This window comes from Stylophora pistillata, chromosome 13, assembly GCF_964205215.1.
Source record: "Stylophora pistillata chromosome 13, jaStyPist1.2, whole genome shotgun sequence".
Taxonomy (NCBI): domain Eukaryota; kingdom Metazoa; phylum Cnidaria; class Anthozoa; order Scleractinia; family Pocilloporidae; genus Stylophora; species Stylophora pistillata.
Genome location: NC_142531.1, coordinates 22,318,005 through 22,337,124, shown reverse-complemented (window position 1 = coordinate 22,337,124; position 19,120 = coordinate 22,318,005). Strand labels below are relative to the sequence as shown.

Genomic DNA, 19,120 nt, shown 5'->3' with positions numbered 1-19,120 from the left:
CTTCAGGTAACTATGGCAACACAATTGATGGACAAGCTTTACCTGGTGAGGTAGTGGACGAGGTACGAAAAAATGGCGAGAACCCATTCATCCACCCACTTACACCGCCAGTCAGACCAGTGACCAATGACAGACAGTATTACCATATACCCTGGGAGGACTCCAAACCCTGTGCACACGTGAAGTTTACTTGGCAAGATCATCGCAGACGACTGTACAACTCTAATGTGTTGCTGAAAATCTGTGAAAGACTGGTTAGTTTTCTCATGCCTTCTCCAGTGTACTAGTGATTAGCAAGCTTGATGGATTAGGAGTTTTTCGAGAAAGCTGTAGTGTTGCTTTCTGTGTTTACACTAAAGACTGAGATATTGAGAGATTTTTAATTCGGCAATCATACCCTACTGAAATGCTCTTTGAGCTAAGGCCCTTTGCACCGTTCCTCAGATCTATAATTTAAAATATGTCTTCGGGTCTTTAAGTCACCAGGGCTCCCCGGTCGGGTCATCGTTGTGTTCTTACGCTGAATTCTCCAGGATTCCCGTTACGAGGTTTATTGCAGAACTCTTGAGTTCGTAGCCAACACGTAGGGAACTGTCAGGTCATGTTGGATCTGATGGCCAACTTCGCTCAGTGGGTGTTTGAGTACTTTTTTTGATTGGCTGTTGTAAAAACCAAAAACCAAACACCAAAACCAAAGGTATCATTCAGTCAACGTGAAGGAAAATATCACACGGTGCCAGTGGAAACTCTCAGTGAAAACAAACAAACTATCTAAAGCGCGGGAAAACGCGAGTGGCCAGGTCGCGATTGGTGTCAGCTTAGCATCTGATTGGTTGAGAGGGTGGTGCAAGAAAATTTATTGACCAATCACAGAGCGTGACTAAGCGATACCAAAGCAAACTTTCGACGCTCGCTTTAAAATTGCTCTAGGGAGAATTTTCAGAGTAGAAAGGCCTGACCTATCATTGTGCTTAACAGGAGGATGGTTTGACGGACTGTCTGGAGAGAGTCAAGATGGACTTGCCCAACACTTACAGATGGCTAAGTCGAGTTCTTGCAGAACTCATCAACGGCTGCAAGTAAGCAAATCATGCTTCAGCGTAATTTTCCAGTAATATTTCCAGTGAAAACTACGCTCTTTTTCTTAGAGTTTAAAGGAGTCGGTAATGATATTTTAGAGAATTTCAGGGCTGACCTTTGGTTGAAATGTAAGGGCTCGACATTAACTTTCCAACTTACTAGCCAATTGACTAGTGACAACTTAGATTTTACGACAATTTCAGTTTGTTTACTAGCCAAACATGCTTCTGGAAGTCGAAGATCACTAGCTAAAACTGAATTTCGACTAGTCTGTGGCTAGTAGGCTAACGTTAGTGTCGAGCCCTGAATATCGCAAAATCTTTTGGAGACTGAGCAACAACTCATCAGGAACACTAAAACAAAACGAAATATGGATGAGCAAAATTGGGAAAACTTATCAGATTTCACAACAGAAATACTGGTGAGATTCTTGTATGAGCATAGAATTATTCAGCTGAGAAAAAAGAAAAAGAAATATTGCTGTAGTTTTGCACTAAAATTGAATAAACACTGTACCACTTCATCCTCATTTGGAAGGAGGTGTATCCTCAAATTGAACGATCCCGTTCCATTACAGTCAGTATCTCAACTTGGTTAAATCAATGCCATCCGCCTCTCATGTTGGACGCACCAAGCTGGATAAGGAGCGGCTAAAGTTGTGTCAATATGAAGTGGAGTCTGTGTGTCAGTCAGCTCAGGAGCTGAAGGGTAGCACAAGGGATGACAGCCACATCAAGGACAATCTCAAGGCTGCAAATGCGCTTCTCCAAAGGCTGCTCAACATTGCTATTGAGGTATACTGTTTTCTGCTCTCTTAGAAATCCTTTGTAGTTGTGGATGTAGGGGAGGGGTCACTACCACCACCCCTTTCCTCGTCAAATTCTTTTATGCCACGGCATCCTCTGATTTACCAGATTGACTTGACATTTGAGCTGGTCGCTTCCGAGGGGGTTTTTCATCATAACTAATATTTTCCTTCTCTTGAAGAGAAATTGTGTTTATTGCATTGTTTGTCACAGATACTAATTTTCATCCTTAGAACATTTAAGACACCGTTCGTGACCTTAATTTTAAAAGCGAACGAGAGTGTGGAGTAGCAACCGATACTTCGAACATCACTGAACTTTGTTTTACGGGGGGATAACTGAAACAATGTTCTTACTTACCCTTATTAAACCAGTACCAGCAACAGCAAGATCTCTCGGAAAAAAAAAATACTGAGAATCTGATGTAAACAAACAAAACAAAAACGCGAAATGACACTATCGATTTAAAGGGGACTCTGGTGAATGTAAGAGATAACCCTTTCACGCCGAGTTAGATGCTCTGATTCCGTTGTACTGAGGAGCTTGACTCTCTCTTTGTAGCCACAAGAAACAACCCCTGATGTATTCATCTGGATGCTGTGTGGAGGCAAACGAGTGGCGTACACCCGCATTCCCAGTCAGCATATCATCTACTCCTTAGTGGAAGAAGAGAGAGGAAAAGATGCGGGCAGAATGCAAACAGTGTTTCTCAGGGTAATTCAACCCTCTGTTTAGAGCGCTGTTTTGAAAGTAAAAGCCCATTTCCGAATTACCTTTAGCCTCATTTTTAAAGCGAGTCCTGGTGCTCATCCTTTCATATTATTATAAGTTTTCATTCACATGCAAATTAAACTCATGCTCACAAGGGTGGTTGAGCACCAGGCCTCGTTTTGAAAAAGAGGCCAAGGGTAATTCGGAAATGGCCTTTTGAAACGGCCAATCAGAGGAAACGAAAATATCACAGAGAACCAATGACGAGTCATTTGCCGCTTGAGGCGCGGCGAAACGGAAGTGACGAAGGCGTGATTGGTTTTAGTTTTTCCTGATTGGTTGGAAGGGTGGTGCGAGAATTACGGACTAATCACGAACCAAGGATAGTGAAGCAAGACTTATGAATAAACCTTTAGTAGAATGAAGGGCGATCTCACTCGGACATTTAAACCCCGGACGGGTGGTTCTCGGGTCAATTTTCGCTGGGTATGTGCTGCAGGCCTCTCAGAACCTTAACTCCCAGGGGCGTAGCCAGGATTTTTCAAAGGGGGGGTCACAGAGGCTACTCACCATTTACACCGCTGCTCTCCCGCGTGTATCAGCGGGCTCAGTCGTATTATCGCGGCATGAAGGCCCATATCAATGGCTTTTACGGCCAAGATATTGTCATGGCGTTTTCACCACCTGAATACTGTTGGTTGTTTGCTCTAGAGAAGACCGACCAAGGGGGGGTCACGGGCACCCCAGGACCCCCCCCGGCTACGCCCTTGACTCCATTATAGTCTATTTTGTGGCCAACCAAGGACACCATCTCTGTCACTCGGATAGATAGAAAATAGGCTTTTTAATATTGGTTTTGTTGTTTTTTTAATATCTTTTCAGCTTCCTGGCAAGCGTGGTGATGGACCTAAGGGATGGGCTATTCAAGCCAAACTGAATGTCATGATCTGGCTTGGTCTGCACAAACATAAAAAAGATTATCTGAAAGATGCTCCCAAGGGATACCAGACGGTACTGTAGTTTTAGTATTAGCACGTGACACAGTGATGATTTGGATCGATGTCTTTGTCCGAGCAATTGTGCACCCACCCCTTTCACTTATGTGATAGTTGTGTGCAAGATGTTGCCGACAGCAGAGAGAATGTTTGAACTGGATCAATGGTGAAATCTTTTGTATTTTATTCTTGCAGCCAAAGAACGCTCACAAATTGATGGCTCCTCCTCCAAATCACCTCATCTACACAGGTAATGGAGCTTTACTAATTACAGACTATTTCTTTCGCCATGAAAAAAACTTAATCTTGTTGTGAAGTGAAGTAAACGAGACTTTTAAGAGCACATGTTTAATATCAATCCTTTCAGAGAAACAGAAGTTCCTTCTGCGGGCACACACATACCAGGCGAGAAGTTTGATTGGCAGCGATGCCTCTGGACTTTCAGGTAACATACATTCACGTGCAAGGTTTAGATCGATGCCAATATCTGAGCAGCTGCGTGCGCGCCCACCCCTCCCCTAGCCCAACGTCAGCCACAACTTATCAGTTGACTGTTGTTGGGTCAAGGGAGGGGTAAGTGCGTAATTGCTCATATAATGACATGGAACCCACGTTTTGCCAATGGTGGTTGCGTAGCTAAAGGAAGTGAACTTTTGCCAACGTTAGTGGTACAAGATTTAATTTTTCGTGAGACGTTTAACCTAACGCACTTTCAGCTTGCGTAAGACAGAAATTGTTGTTTGTACTAATGTGGTTTCCTTTAATTTGGTCCTCAACTCATCTTTTCATGGCAGATGCCTTTGCCCGAGTAATCTTTACACACCTTGTGGCTGACACCCGAGTGATCTGGGAGACAAGGAGTCCAACCTGGGATCAGATGCTGTTGTTTAGAGACTTAATTCTGTGGGGAGATGTGAATGAAATTGCTGTCAATCCTCCAACCATTGTCGTTGAAGTATTTGACAAAGATATCGGAGTAAGTTATTTGATCAATCTTTTCATCTGTCTTGCCTGCTTGCAGGGCTGCGTGTCTGTCTGTCTGTCTGTCAGTATGTATGTCAGCCTTGCAGCCTTTCTATCTGTCTGGTTGTTTGTCACTTTAGTCTCTCTTTTTGTCTGGTCTGTCTACCTACCTGTCTGTCGGTCTGTCTACCTACCTGTTTGTCTGTCTGTCTACCTACCCACCTGTCTGTCTGTCTTTCTGTCTGTCTACCTATCTGTCTATCTGTCTATCTGTCAGTCTGTCTACCTACCTGTCTGTCTACCTACCTGTCTATCTGTCTGTTTGTCTACCTACCTGTCTGTCTGTCTACCTACCTGTCTGTCTGTCTACCAACCTGTCTGTCTGTCTGTCTACCTACCTGTCTGTCTATCTGTCTGTTTGTCTACCTACCTGTTTGTCTGTCTGTCTACCTACCTGTCTGTTTGTCTGTCTACCTACCTGTCTGTCTATCTGTCTGTTTGTCTACCTACCTGTCTGTCGGTCAGTCTACCTACCCCCCTTCCTGTCTTTCTGTCTGTCTACCTACTTGTGTGTCTATCTGTCTACCTACCTGTTTGTCTGTCTGTCTACCTACCCACCTGTCTGTCTGTCTTTCTGTCTGTCTACCTATCTGTCTGTCTATCTGTCTGTCTGTTTACCTACCTGTCTGTCTACCTACCTATCTGTCTGTTTGTCTACCTACCTGTCTGTCTGTCTACCTACCTGTCTGTCTACCTACCTGTCTGTCTGTCTGTCCATCTACCTGTCTGTCCATCTACCTGTCTGTCCATCTACCTGTCTGTCCATCTACCTGTCTGTCCATCTGTCTGTTTGTCTACCTACCTGTCTGTCTTTCTATCTGTCAGTCTGTTTGTCTACCTACCTGTTTGTCTGTTTGTCTACCTACCTGTCTGTTTTTCGGTCGGTCGGTCTGTCTACCTACCTGTCTGTCCACCTACCTGTTTGTCTGTCTGTCTGTCAAGGTAATTTAGGCTTTATCAGATGAGTTGATAATGTAAATTGGCCACCGTAAAGAGTTTCAAAGCTAATTTACATTATCAATAAGGCAAATTTGCATTATCAACTCAGTTTGTAAAACCTAAATTACCTTGGTTTACTCCACCCACCGACATATCAGCATAGTTTCTGTGGAAACTTACCCTCTTTATTCATTTGTCTCTCTGTCAGCTTATTAGTTGGTTAGCTAGTCAGTTATTTAGCCAGCCTTAGTTTTAGTCACATAGGTCCATCAGTAAAACTTGATAAGTTTTTTAGCTAGTGAATCTTACAATTTGCTCTCAAAACTCTCGCTAGGGTGACTCAGAGTTCATTGGTCGTGCGCTGGCCAGACCAATAGTAAAGATGGCCTGTGAACCTTACGAGAAGCCGTTCTTCCCGCCAGCATTGGAGTGGTTCCAGATTTTCAGAGGAGAGGAGAAAGCTGGAGAATTATTAGCTGCTTTTGAACTCCTCCAGGTAAATTAGTTCACCTTTTCATCTGCTAATCAAATTCTGTTCAAGAATCGGGTCTGGTGCATGCGCTGTGACTAAGTTTACAATATGGTGGATTGAAAATGAACAGCTTCATTTCTTGAAATCGCACCAGTCTGCTTCGCTTGTTACGCAGAATTTTTTTCCTAAACGATGAAGAGCTGAAGTGGTCAACATTTGGACAGCATTTGGAGTTCACCTGCATTGCCACAATACAGTCCTTTCGTGGGTCTGGGATAGAATAATTCATACGAACACTTCATTTTGGTGTACCTGACATGACCAAGCATTCAGCGCCAAGTTGCCATGTGTCGCTCAATTGGCGCAACAGTGTAGGATCCAGGATTGCATTTCGTTTACTTTATCTCTTTCTCTGATTGGTTTAGAAAGTTCCCTCAACCCTCTCAACCAATCAAATTCAAAGCTGGAACCAAGCGCGTCGTAGTCGCGCGCGTTTTCCCGCGCTTCAGGCAGTTTGTTTGTTTATTTTGTTAAATCTGAGTTTTCATAGATTCTTTTTGATATCTGACTTGTGTTTGGTCGTTGTGATTATCGTTGATTTGGCTTAGAACACTCAATCGGAAAGTACGCCATTTGCATGCCACGGTTATTGGAGTTAGGCAGTGATTGAGTGAAAATCTCAAATCCAATCTTTCTTATTTTCTCCTTTCAGCTATCTGAGGGTACATGCTTCTTGCCCACTGAAGTCGAACCTGTAAACACTCCTGATGGACCAATAACACCCGTCCCTGATGGGATCAGGCCCGTTATGAGGAAACACAGGATCGAGGTACTATAAGGTTGCATTTACATTTCTGAAGAGAAAGTCGTTGTTGTGGTTGATTTTGTGACATAAATTAGGAACCAAGAAATGAATCAATATCACTTGGTAGAAAGGATGGTATAGATTTGTAAGTGTGTGAGAGTGGGAAGTGGTATCGGAGTAAAAGAAAGAAGGAACGAATTATCGAATTCATGCCCTCATGGACGGAATGACCTATGACGGAACGACCAACTGGAAACAACTGACTGACTGACTGACTGACCGACCATTCCCGGACCGTCCAACCAACTGACCATCCGACCGACCTATTGACTTACCAATCTAGTGAAGAAAGAACGACTGGTTTACCGACTAACCGACTTCATGACTTAAGAAACGAACGTAGTTATTATCCTAGCGTATGAACTGTATCTTTCCTTATTCCTTAGGCTTTGTTCTGGGGCGTCCGTGAGATGAAGAGGATAAATCTAACCACAGTGGACAGACCTCAAGTGGACATCGATCTTGCTGGACATGTCATACAATCTACTGTCATCACAAATGCTAAGAAAAATCCCAACTTCCAGAACCCGGTCATCTTCTTTGATGTGGTAAGAGGGCGGTGTTTTTACTGAAAGTCTAATTTTATTCATCACATGCCTCTTCTTTGATAATATCCATTTTCTATCGTGTGTTATCAACAGTTAGTTTTTACGTATATGAGCACGATCCTTCGCAGTAAAGCACTATTTGAGCAATAGTGAAAATCAGACCTGAAAAAAATTTCAGGCCTGTACGGGATTCGAACCACTGACCTCTGCGATACTAGTGCAGCGCTCTACCAATTGAGCTAACAAGCCAACTGGGAGCAGGCCATCAAATTAATTCGACATAAACCCGTAGATGATAAATCAAACAACAACAAACATATGAAACATATGTGTGAACTGCGGTTCTGAGACGTATATGAGCACGATCCTTCGCAGTAAAGCACTATCGTGCTCATATACGTCTCAGAACCGCAGTTCACACATATGTTTCATATGTTTGTTGTTGTTTGATTTATCATCTACGGGTTTATGTCGAATTAATTTGATGGCCTGCTCCCAGTTGGCTTGTTAGCTCAATTGGTAGAGCGCTGCACTAGTATCGCAGAGGTCAGTGGTTCGAATCCCGTACAGGCCTGAAATTTTTTTCAGGTCTGATTTTCACTATTGCTCAAATAGTGCTTTACTGCGAAGGATCGTGCTCATATACGTCTCAGAACCGCAGTTCACACATATGTTTCATATGTTTGTTGTTGTTTGATTTATCATCTATGGGTTTATGTCGAATTAATTTGATGGCCTGCTCCCAGTTGGCTTGTTAGCTCAATTGGTAGAGCGCTGCACTAGTATCGCAGAGGTCAGTGGTTCGAATCCCGTACAGGCCTGAAATTTTTTTCAGGTCTGATTTTCACTATTGCTCAAATAGTGCTTTACTGCGAAGGATCGTGCTCATATACGTCTCAGAACCGCAGTTCACACATATGTTTCATATGTTTGTTGTTGTTTGAGTTAGTTTTTAAGTGGAAAAATACCTTGGAAACAAACTACTCACGACAAACTACTACGACAACTTTTTGATAATATTTTTCATACCTGAATCTGAGTTTAGAATTTAAGCTCTTTAAGGAAGTAATAAAAAAGTTCCCAAAAGTTTTCCCATATCAGAAATGTTTTCTCTGTCTCCATCGTAAGATATCATAATTTCCTTACTAAGTTTGTGAGAATTTTTTGTGGTACTGATCTTTAAAACGATACCACTGTTGTTGAGTTGCAGGCCGTCGGGGCTGGTTAACTTTCATAAACACTGTCAAAATGATGGCATTTTCTCTTTAAGGTTTTCCTTAAGAGATATTTAATTTGCTTCCTCAAGTTGACAGTGTCGAGAGTTTCTCACTCAGACAATCTTAACCCTCACAACATTAATTGTTAGTATTTTTCTCACTGCCACAGGAACTTCCTGAAAATGAGCGTTACTGCCCACCGCTGACCATCCGTGTAAGGGACTGTCGTACATTTGGTCGCTTTACACTGGTTGGTACTCATGTGCTGAACTCACTGCACCGATACTTACAGACTGGAGAGAAAGAAAAGGAGAAACTAGAGAAAGCAGGTCAGACGACCTAATTTAATTTTAGATTTTTTTCCGGAAGGGTCAGGACCAAGGCGGAATTTTTCCATATGGAAGGCCTACACCAACGTCTTATTTAAACAATAGAGTGTTTCTGTCGAGGAACTATCGGCTGATAGTTGCCCCGCGTAAATTTGATGTTCTTAAAACAAATATGCTAGTTTTAAGAACATCAAATTTCCAAGGGGCAACTATCAGACCGATAGTTCCGAGACATAAACACTCTATTGTTTTTATTGTTCACCACTAAATTTTCTTCCACGCCTACAGCTTGTCACAAATGTCAATAATTCGCAACCGTACATTGGCTAAATAATACGTTATACCTGTCAGAATTAAAATGTCACTGTTTTTCCGATCTGCCTAACTTCGCGGCCGTCAAACTATTCAAAACTTTTCACGGATGAGTACTATCAATCCAGGTATTTTCCGCGGACGGGCACTATCCATCCGGGTATTTTCCGCGGGCGGGCACTATGGGCTGATAGTGTCTCTCCACGGATGAACACTATCGCGTCACGTGATCGATTTAAACCAATAAGAACCGGAGAAAATTTAGTGGTGAAGATATCCTATACAATGATTGGGCGGCAAGCCGTGGCCAATCAATGCAACGGCGAAAGTCTTTACAATTAAATTTCCTGTAGCAATTCCTAATCATGAAAACCCTAGTAATAAAAATCCTAAACTTAATTGCTATGTAGTAAAACCCTCAATCAAAACACTAAAGGTTCCATACATCACTATGGAATTATCGCAGAGTATTCAACTTAATGCTACATTCTAGTCAAGGAATACAGGGCGAAAACCGTAAGCTGTGAGCCATGGAGTAAAAAATAAATGTACATTAACTAATCCTAAAAGGCTTTTCCGTTGTGTCTACGGTCCTCCTTCTAACAGGAGCTCAAACTGCCACCTTGAAAGTCCGGGCAATATTCAGCGTGCCCGAGAACACTGCCCTCTGCATCTTTCGCAGTACGTCTGTGCTTCTGCCTCCCACCAGCTCGCGCATCATGACATCCAGCTCTCGGGACCGCCCCCATTATTATTATTATTATTATTATTATTATTATTATTATTATTATTATTATTATTATTATTATTATTATAATTATTATTATTATTATTATTATAATTAATCTTTATTCACTATAATCACTAAAAGTATTTACAAAAATTATGATGAAATGCTTAAAAATCGAAAACAAATGCGTCAAAATGTCCAGTAAAAATCCCAGAAAAAGCTCATGGATACACACTTGTAATAATTATAATGATGATCATAATTAAGGTATAAATATTACAAAACAAGTTTAAAGAGTCTCTAACTGAGAGAAAAGTTTTGAATCTCTTCGGTATTAACTTAATAATAATAATAGATTCTTCCTTAAAAATATTTATTATTATTATAATTATTATTATCGTTTGCATTATTAAGATCCGCCCTAATCTGCCTAAGAGGATCCAGTTCAATTAAAAGGCCCAAATTGGATTTTACTAATGTAGACCTAGATATTCAAAGTTCAGAGGCTGCCATTTGTTAGTTAGTTTCTTTTTTTTTTTTTAGATAATTTGTTAGTTGATATTTTCATGTATTTTTCGATTTTTTAAGGATTTTATCTTAATTTACAGTAAATATTTTTGATGATTAGAGTGAATTATCGTTATCATAGTGTGTATCCTCTAGTTTTTCTTACATTTTTATTAGACATTTTAACACATTTTTTTTTCGATTTTCAAACATTTTATCATAATTTTTGTTATAATTTTTGTGATTATGGTGAATAAAGGATTATTTTTATAAATTATTATTATTATTATGACAATAACTTTATTTCAAAACTTAAAATGGTTTTTCCTCTCGCACATTTCCAAATTAATTGACACGGAACACATCTGTTAAATTCGGTTCTCTAGGATCAGACTCGTATCAGACCCAAACTAACTTTGATAGCAAAAACGACCTACATATAAAAATCACGAAAGCAACTACTAGTTCGTATTGAAAGAATTTCAAAAAAACGTGCATCGAAATTATCCTTAGGAAAGTAAATTACATTAAAAAAAATATATGAGAAGGGAAATGACATTCTTACTCTAAAAAAACTGTAAAAACAAATTTTAAAAATGTCTAGCCTATATTTGCCATAGCATTGTCAATTAAAAAATTTGTATCGAATGTTATTATTATGTTTATTCCTCTTCTTATCGCGAGGGTGCGCGAATTGACCCTGGAATACCCCCCCCCCTCCCAGGAGATTCAATTGAAGTTGTTGGGTTGTTGGGTTTTGTTCTTATCCCTCATGGAAAATGCAGAAGGTCTAACGTAGAGCCTTCAGCCAAAGTCCACAACAGCACTTGACTATTGACTTTTAATCTCATTCCACAACAGAAGCTGTCGTAGGAGTAGGGAATGCCACTTCTCGTCCAACCTCACCAGTTCCCAATGCACCTGCTGATGTGGCAATAGAGATTGATGAGGATCCTCCGGATGCAGCGGACTCTGAGCCTCTGGTATGCTGCTAGATTAGTTCATTTTATTTAATTTACAAGGAAATGTGTAGCAGCTAGAAAGGAGAATTCACAATCAGATCTTAGGAGTTGAAAGATTTATCACTTGCGATTAATTTTTTTTTTTTCATCGTCACTTAACATTAATTGCTGTCATCATTCTTTGTCGTGATGCGTCATTCAAAAAATCTCCTTGAGCGTATGAAGGTTTTATCTTGATTGTCTGATCTCAAGGCTTTTCTCTTCTCTCTTCGCGCTGAGAGGCAGGCTCGTATGCCCTCTACTTTTTTTTTCTCTTCCCCAAGGAAGCCACCGTATCCTTCTTCTCTATATGTTTGTGGCATCCGTGGGACGCGTCAAACCATGTCTGTTAAACTGAACGTTGATCCCTAAATTTGAGTAAAGAACAAAGCTCTGTTTACCCATTCCAGTCTCGAGCGATTCTACAACAGTTGTGGTATATGAGAGTTCCCTTAGTTCTTAAACACCCTTTATGTACCTGTTTGTGTTTCATCGTTCTTCTTCTCATTCATCTTGTTCATGCGCTGTTTCTCTTTCTCTTTCGTCGTCGTCTTCAACACAGCTCTATGCCTACACACTCAAGGTGAGCGTATTGTTCCTTTAGTTAACAGCTCATGTCAAACTTGTTTTCATAAATGACTGCCGCTCTGAGCGAAAAAATTTAATTTACTTCAAGTTTTACACGAAGCACACCAGCAGATGTATAAATTCGACGACAGCGGTGTTGGCCTTGTTGTCACATAAAAAATTCTCTTGGTCCCAAATGAGGCTTGTCTTCATCGTTACTTTTGTCTAGTCGCTCACTGATCACTGTAATCTTTGTACGCATTCTTGTAGACATCCTCTGTCATACGACTGCAGTTCGAGTCCTTTCATAGAGAATATTTTTTGCGTCGTTTCTTCTATCATGCTCTTCACTGCCAACTCTTTCTCCTCCCATTTTTTCTGAAAAGCGGATTCATGCTCTCTGCGTGAAATTTTGCATGGGTGCCGTCTATAAACTGTGTTAAACTTCTTCATCTTTGCCATTCGTATCCTCCTTTGGTTCATTATCACCATGTTGATATTTTTCTTCTGCAGTAAACTCTCATTTTTTAACTTAACTCGGTCAGTTCATGTTTAGCCCTGTGTTTCTTTAAGTCGGCTCTGAAGTGGATGTTATGAGACCTACGAGTGCGCAGCAAGATGATATCTGCAGCAAATTTTCCCATTTGCTTTTTGTCAATAAGACGTCTCACCATAGTGCGATTGATCGATTCACTGATGCACCATACCTAAACAAATTTGGTAATAACCCATCAAGCCGAGAAAATTTGGTCTTATTACTTGACCGTAGGTCAAGTAATAAGAACGTCCGTTCGTACAGGTTGCTACGCGCTTTGGTCAGAAATTTTATCTACAGGAACAAAAGGGAAAACTGGTAGCGGATATCTCTCATCTTGATTACCCGTAGATCTTATTAAATCAACCTTCAAAAGTGAACTTAACTTTGATTTTCAAGACGATTATCTGTGTCGGATAAAAGGACGTTAAGTCATGATCTTGTCATACCTCCTTTCAAAAAGAATCTTTCTATGCAACCCAACACTTAGAATTGTCGTCTTTTTTTTATCTGAGCTGCAGGAGAAAAAGAAGAAGGCTGAGGGAGGAGGAGGTGAAGGAAAAGGCGAAAAAGGCAAAGGCAAAGAAGATGATGACGGTGAGGATGCGTTGGACTGGTGGTCACGGTACTACGAGACACTCAAGGACCGTGAACGGAATGAGAGAAACGACGACCAGAAAGCATCAAGGCCTTCAAAGAAGAAGGATAAAAGAGAGGAAGAATCCGAGGAAGAGAAATTGAAGAAGAAGATTCCAAGGCTAACGGTGAGGAGATCGTTGGGGGGGGGAGAGGGGGCGAGTTTTATTTTTTTGAGCGACTGTCGCAGGAAGCTAATAGGGAGTTTAAGAAAGGACGACGGCGACGCCGGGGACAGCGTCGCTTAAAAATTAAACTTATATTTTACCGACGAGTCCCGCGATACTCTAAAGTCATTTAGTTTGTTTCTCACGGTCAAAACTATATCGAAACTGAAATCGGAACACAGCCTTAAATAAGAAAAAGAAATTTAAAAATCAGCGGTCGGCGTTCACGTTCTCCAGACAGCGCAAAGTTTGGTCATTTCATGTTGCTGTTTTGCAGAGAGCGCAAAGAAATCTACAAAGATTTATAACGCACGTGCACAGCCACTGTTCTGCTGCTTAAACCTTTTGCTTGGTGTCGTTCCCGTTGCCGTTGCTGTCGTAGTTTTCTTAAACTCGCTAATAAGTGGTCAAGAAAAGCGGGAACGCGAGTGACCTATCTGGGTCGGTTCAGTTTTGAATCTGATTTGTTCAGAAAGTAGGGCGAGTTCAGGGTCGCGCTGCTTTCGTATTGGTTACTTGCTATAGTGTTGGCATCTACTGCTGAATTTATTTTTGACTATCAAGTTATACAAAATGAAAATACTTGTTTTTGTGAGATAGATTTTTTTTTTTAATGGCAGATTTTTGACTCAGAATTGGAAAATTTGCCAGAGTACAACGGCTTCAACGACTGGCTTCATTCGTTCCCACTCTACCGTGGCAAGAAGACAAGTGAAGATGACGACGACGACCATAGGATTGTGGGAAAATTCAAGGTATTGCTAACCTTCAGAATACTTAACTTGTACACATGGTGTCTAGGAATAAAGAACTCGACTAGGGTCCTTACTCGTTTGATCCGTTTTTACAGGGTTCTTTGAAGGTGTGGAAGTACCCTCTGCCTGAGCATGTGGAAATGGACCCAATCGTTGGAACATTCCTGAAGTTACCCAGCAATGAGCCTGTCAATGTGCTCGCACGGGTGTACGTCATCAAGGTACTCCACCATAAACAAACCCTTTTTGCCTTTAAATTTTTTGGGAACCAAAAAAATATTTAGAAATTGTCAGTTGGGTTGTCATTTGTACTACCTCATTTTTTTTTTTCTAAATTTGACCGTCATGCTGCTGTCTTTGTATCTCTACAGGCCATCAATCTGCATCCCTCAGATGTGAATGGAAAGGTGAGCGAGAGTTTGTGTTGTGGTAATCTTTTTGTTATACAGCTTAATTGAACAAACAGTAAGGCTGTAGAACCATTACGTAAAGTATGTTTACGAGCTAAGTGGCCCATCAGGCCGGCGCTCATCTCCGGTTTCCGTAGCATGAAACGTCTTGGAGTATTTCTACTCCTCCCTGAATTAAATTAAGTTCGCTGGTACCCATTTAAGCATCTGGGTGAAGAGAGGCAACTGTGAGAGTAACGTATCTTGCCTAAGAACGCAACACAATGTCTCCGGCCAGGGCTCGAACCACTCGATCCGGAGTCGAGCGCACTGATCATGAGGTCACCGTAAAGTAACAAGAAAAGTGATGGAATTTTGGGAAAATGCTGATATGATTGTGTTGTTGATTCTCAGGCTGATCCTTATCTTGTGGTTACCCTCGGAAAACACAAAGTGAGGGACCGAGATAACTATGTGTCAAAGCAACTCAATCCTGTGTTTGGAAGGTAACGACACGTTCATGAGAGCGCTTTTCGATTGTGTGTCCTACTAATCAAAACCAGAGTCATCACATTAGTGCAACAGAGCTAAAACAATGAACTGCTTGAAGCGCGGGAAAACACGCAAGGACAAGTCAGTTTGACATCTAATTGGTTTAGAGGGTGGTGCTAAATCTGCCAGTGGTGCGAGTTGTCTGGACCCAGTACAGAATGATGTAGGCTGAACCGATACAATACGGGAATATTTTAGACATTAAAAATTGCTAGCCTTAATCAGCATTCATTATTGGTAGCGATGGTTTTCTTGGTCGTATGGGACAAAAAGATGATATTCATAATGTAAATTTATGAGTAAGAGATGTGTTTCTGATGTAGCGTAACGTGCTGTTACGTGGTGTGACACAATGTGTCGTGATGCGTGATCACATGATACGATATGTGTTAGGTGATGTGTGATCACATGATACGATATGTGTGACGCGATGTGTCATGGTAGCAACTGTGATGTACTGAAATGTTACTACGCTTACAGGTGCTTTGAATTTGAGGCGATCATCCCCATGGATTCAGTCTTAACTGTTGGCGTGTATGACTGGGATCTAGTTGGAAGTGATGATCTCATTGGGGAGAGCAAAGTTGATTTGGAGAACAGATTCTACAGCAAACATCGACCCACGTGTGGTCTGCAGGAGAGCTATGCAACGTAAATGTTAAGATTTTTTTGGCATTTTCCAAATCCCTTTCACAATGAGGATTTCCAATTTTTGCTAAAACAAAAAATAGAGCAGGAAACGGGCAAGCTTAGAATTACAGAGGTACCTCGGAACTCCAGATTTTCTTTTCATTGCTTTGCAAAAAATGAGCAGGTTAGAGTATTATAGCTCCTACGGGGTGAGATCCCAGTCCATCATAGGCCAATCCCCCCTCTCCCCCCTCTCCCCCCTCTCCCCCCTCTCCCCCCTCTCCCCCCTCTCCCCCTCCCAATGTTTGCTTAGCCTTCCTTTTCAACTGTCTGGTATTCAAGTCTCTCTGTGCTCTTGGTGGGGACAAAATTTTGTTTGAGTGATTTATAAATTAGGGAAACCTGAAGTTTTGTTGTCAATTATAGGAACACAATTTAATACCAGAAGGAATTTTTTTCTTCTACCCACAGATTTGGATTCAATAAATGGCGCGACCCAATGCGCCCGACCCAGGTTCTTGCTAAGATCTGCAAAGATGAGGGCCTGGACGGACCTCATTACTCCACGGGAAGAGTTCGCATTGACAACAAAGTGTTTGGAGCCACTTCGCAAGTTCTTGAGGAGAGTGGTATGTTGGAATTTTTCTCTAAGAAAAATTGCCTTATCTTCTCTCGACCACTTTTTTCAAGGAAAAAACTATCAGTCGATTCTCGATGTTGAAGTTAAACACGAAGGCGTGCTATGACAGGAGCCTTAGGTCCCACTGGACCATTTGTCAATCAACCGTCGTGTGATGTAGAATTCTAAGAGTCAAGGCAGCTTGAACTACAGCTACTCCAAAGCAGTGAACAGCGGGCGCATTCCTCAAAATTGTTTTATGTCTTCATCACAATACAAGAATTTTTGAGATTTGTATTTCCTTTCTCCAATGGAAACTGTCTTTATTTGTGGCGGTAAATTTGAGATCGAAGTAGATGGTTCGCACGTTACCTCATGCCACCATGCTGGTGGAAGTAAACAATAGACATCTCATTAGCTCCTTTTGTTCGTCTACCAGCATTTAAATCTGACCCGCACACGTCAACGGTGAGTGGCAAATGAGCCTTGGTCTTCCCAGGGAAGACTTCCTTATATAGCGCGCCTTCGTGTTTAAGGAGTTGTCTTTGTGACATGTCCCACGAAATGTCTCTGGTGTTTACAGACCGTTAACTAAAGGTACCTCTTAACATTTACTGAACTTTCCTACTTTCAAAGAGTAGAATGATGTGGGGCATCACTGGATAGCAAATTCCTGGTATCGAGTAAATTCCCAAACACCGTTGAATGTGTTAGATCCGAATGTTAACAAAGTGTGTCATCAAAACAAAAGTGCATCAATAACCAAGAATAAGAAAAAAACTTTGTTTTTCTCGGGTATTAATGACGCAGAAATGGACCCGGTTGTTCTCTGTTTATTATTACTGAATATCTTGGCAAATTTTCGCTAGAAGAGGAAATTATATTAAGAGGCCAGAGTACGTTAACTTTGTGAACAAGGTTTAAATGATGATTGCTTTTGCTCTAATTTTGCGCGGTATTGCAATCATTTTTCATGGTCTCGCTTTAAAAATAGCTAATATACTTCTTTGTGGTTCATTGGATACTTCTGTGTTCACTTTTTTTTAGGTCATTTTAAACAATCAGATGAACCTGTCGCACTGAAAGCCCTACGTGGTTTCCATACGTTGAAGAGAGGTTTCAATCTGGTGCCAGAACATGTGGAGACCCGATCTCTGTACAACCCAGAGAAACCTGGAGTGGAACAGGTTGGTGTTCTGTTACTATAACGGTCACTCAGTCTATTTGAACGGTAACAACGGTAACGGTTCGTTTCGTCAACGTGTCAGTTCCCCAACGAACAGTTCGCTAACGAATGAGGTCGATTCGCCAGCGTCTAATGCCAGTTCGCCAACGTCCAAAATAATTGTAATTACAAATGACCATAGGAATAAAATGTTAGTTTTGATATATTCACGGGTGTTCGTAGGTTAAAGGCTGATAGTTTCTAAAGAAACTATTATTACCATTTCAACTTTGTTCGTAGGTTAGTATTGTTTCAAATTGTTCGTTTCACTCTCCCCAATCTCTCCCCACACGTAGCAACACAGTCCTTTAATCATTCGAACAATAGATTTCATGTTCAGTAGGGCAAAAGAGTGGTACACGAGGCGCAAACGAGTGTGTCACCAATTTTCTTACCACATTTGATGCCTCTTGTTATCTATTACTGAACAGACTCACGGCAAAATGGAAACTATTTGTTTTGTATAATATATACTAGCAAAATAAAAACTGTCGATGATGACGTCATCTATGCGTTTGTCCTCCTATAGATCATAAGTAAGAGCCAATCAAAACTTCTCTCATTATAAAATGAAGAATGGATTGTACAATCAAGCACCGATATTCTCGTCTCTCTGCAGGGTAAAATTGAGATGTGGGTGGACATGTTCCCTATGGACATGCCATCTCCTGGGGCTCCTGTGGACATTACTCCAAGGAAACCGACAACGTAAGGACGGCACTTAGTCATTTAACTTTTAGACCTCTTCTCCTCATTCTCCCGTCTAGCTGCTATGTCATTTCTTGAAACATACCGAAGAGAATTTGGTGTCACATCAATTAGCTGTTTAGTGAGAAGAGATTGCACGTTGACCACTTGGAGGTTACGCCCGCAACATTTTGTGTTCATTTGGCCTTTTATCGAAGTGTGGAATGATTTTGAAAGTTAAAGTGTAAGAGTAATTATTAAAGAAGTAACAATTGATTCCAGTTGAGTTGACCATTTTTTTTTTTTTTTTTTCGAGAATTTTTCCCTTTTGAGACCAAACAATCATCCAAACAAGAAATGCTGTGTTTCTCACTTCATATCACGGGGCGATATTTGTGTTCGTTTTAGTTATGAGCTTCGAGTTGTTATCTGGAACACGGAAGATGTCCTTTTGGAAGAATCCAACATACTGACGGGAGAGAAGTGCAGTGACATCTTTGTCAAAGGTTGGCTCGAAGGAATGAAAGAGGACAAGCAACAAACAGATGTGCATTACAGGTCCCTTACTGGAGAAGGCAATTTCAACTGGAGATTCATATTCCCTTTCCAGTACCAGAAGGCAGAAGAGAGAATTGTTATTACTCGAAAGGTAAACTTTGTTTCATCTGTAAGCGTTGTGTTCTGCTTATGTTCCATCTCGCACAGTATGTAGCCAAACAATAACATCAAGGAAGTCAGTCTAGGAAGGTTTGCTGTAAGGAAGCTTATCTTTCATGTTGAATCTGTAAGAACCGTCCTTGAATTACAACATCTGATTGAAAGT

At 41.1% G+C, this 19,120-nt stretch overlaps 1 protein-coding gene across 10 annotated transcripts in view; it reads left to right on the top strand.

Annotated features, from left to right (window-relative positions):
- Positions 1–19,120, top strand: part of LOC111327721 (otoferlin) — a 42,829-nt gene that overhangs the window by 19,788 nt on the left and 3,921 nt on the right. For 6 of the 10 annotated variants that reach the window (XM_088743399.1, XM_088743402.1, XM_088743403.1 and 3 more), the window contains 24 exons: positions 7–254; positions 979–1,079; positions 1,658–1,874; positions 2,448–2,600; positions 3,480–3,608; positions 3,788–3,842; positions 3,960–4,037; positions 4,387–4,568; positions 5,889–6,050; positions 6,739–6,855; positions 7,278–7,439; positions 8,826–8,985; positions 11,396–11,517; positions 12,098–12,118; positions 13,159–13,401; positions 14,061–14,195; positions 14,291–14,416; positions 14,567–14,602; positions 14,999–15,090; positions 15,617–15,787; positions 16,238–16,395; positions 17,433–17,572; positions 18,230–18,318; positions 18,706–18,946. In XM_088743399.1, the coding sequence (XP_088599525.1) occupies positions 7–254; positions 979–1,079; positions 1,658–1,874; positions 2,448–2,600; positions 3,480–3,608; positions 3,788–3,842; positions 3,960–4,037; positions 4,387–4,568; positions 5,889–6,050; positions 6,739–6,855; positions 7,278–7,439; positions 8,826–8,985; positions 11,396–11,517; positions 12,098–12,118; positions 13,159–13,401; positions 14,061–14,195; positions 14,291–14,416; positions 14,567–14,602; positions 14,999–15,090; positions 15,617–15,787; positions 16,238–16,395; positions 17,433–17,572; positions 18,230–18,318; positions 18,706–18,946 (3,338 nt within the window). Of the gene's footprint in view, positions 1–6; positions 255–978; positions 1,080–1,657; positions 1,875–2,447; positions 2,601–3,479; positions 3,609–3,787; positions 3,843–3,959; positions 4,038–4,386; positions 4,569–5,888; positions 6,051–6,738; positions 6,856–7,277; positions 7,440–8,825; positions 8,986–11,395; positions 11,518–12,097; positions 12,119–13,152; positions 13,402–14,060; positions 14,196–14,290; positions 14,417–14,566; positions 14,603–14,998; positions 15,091–15,616; positions 15,788–16,237; positions 16,396–17,432; positions 17,573–18,229; positions 18,319–18,705; positions 18,947–19,120 lie in introns of all 10 variants that reach the window. The other 4 variants (XM_088743400.1, XM_088743404.1, XM_088743405.1 and 1 more) reach the window with 2 other exon arrangements.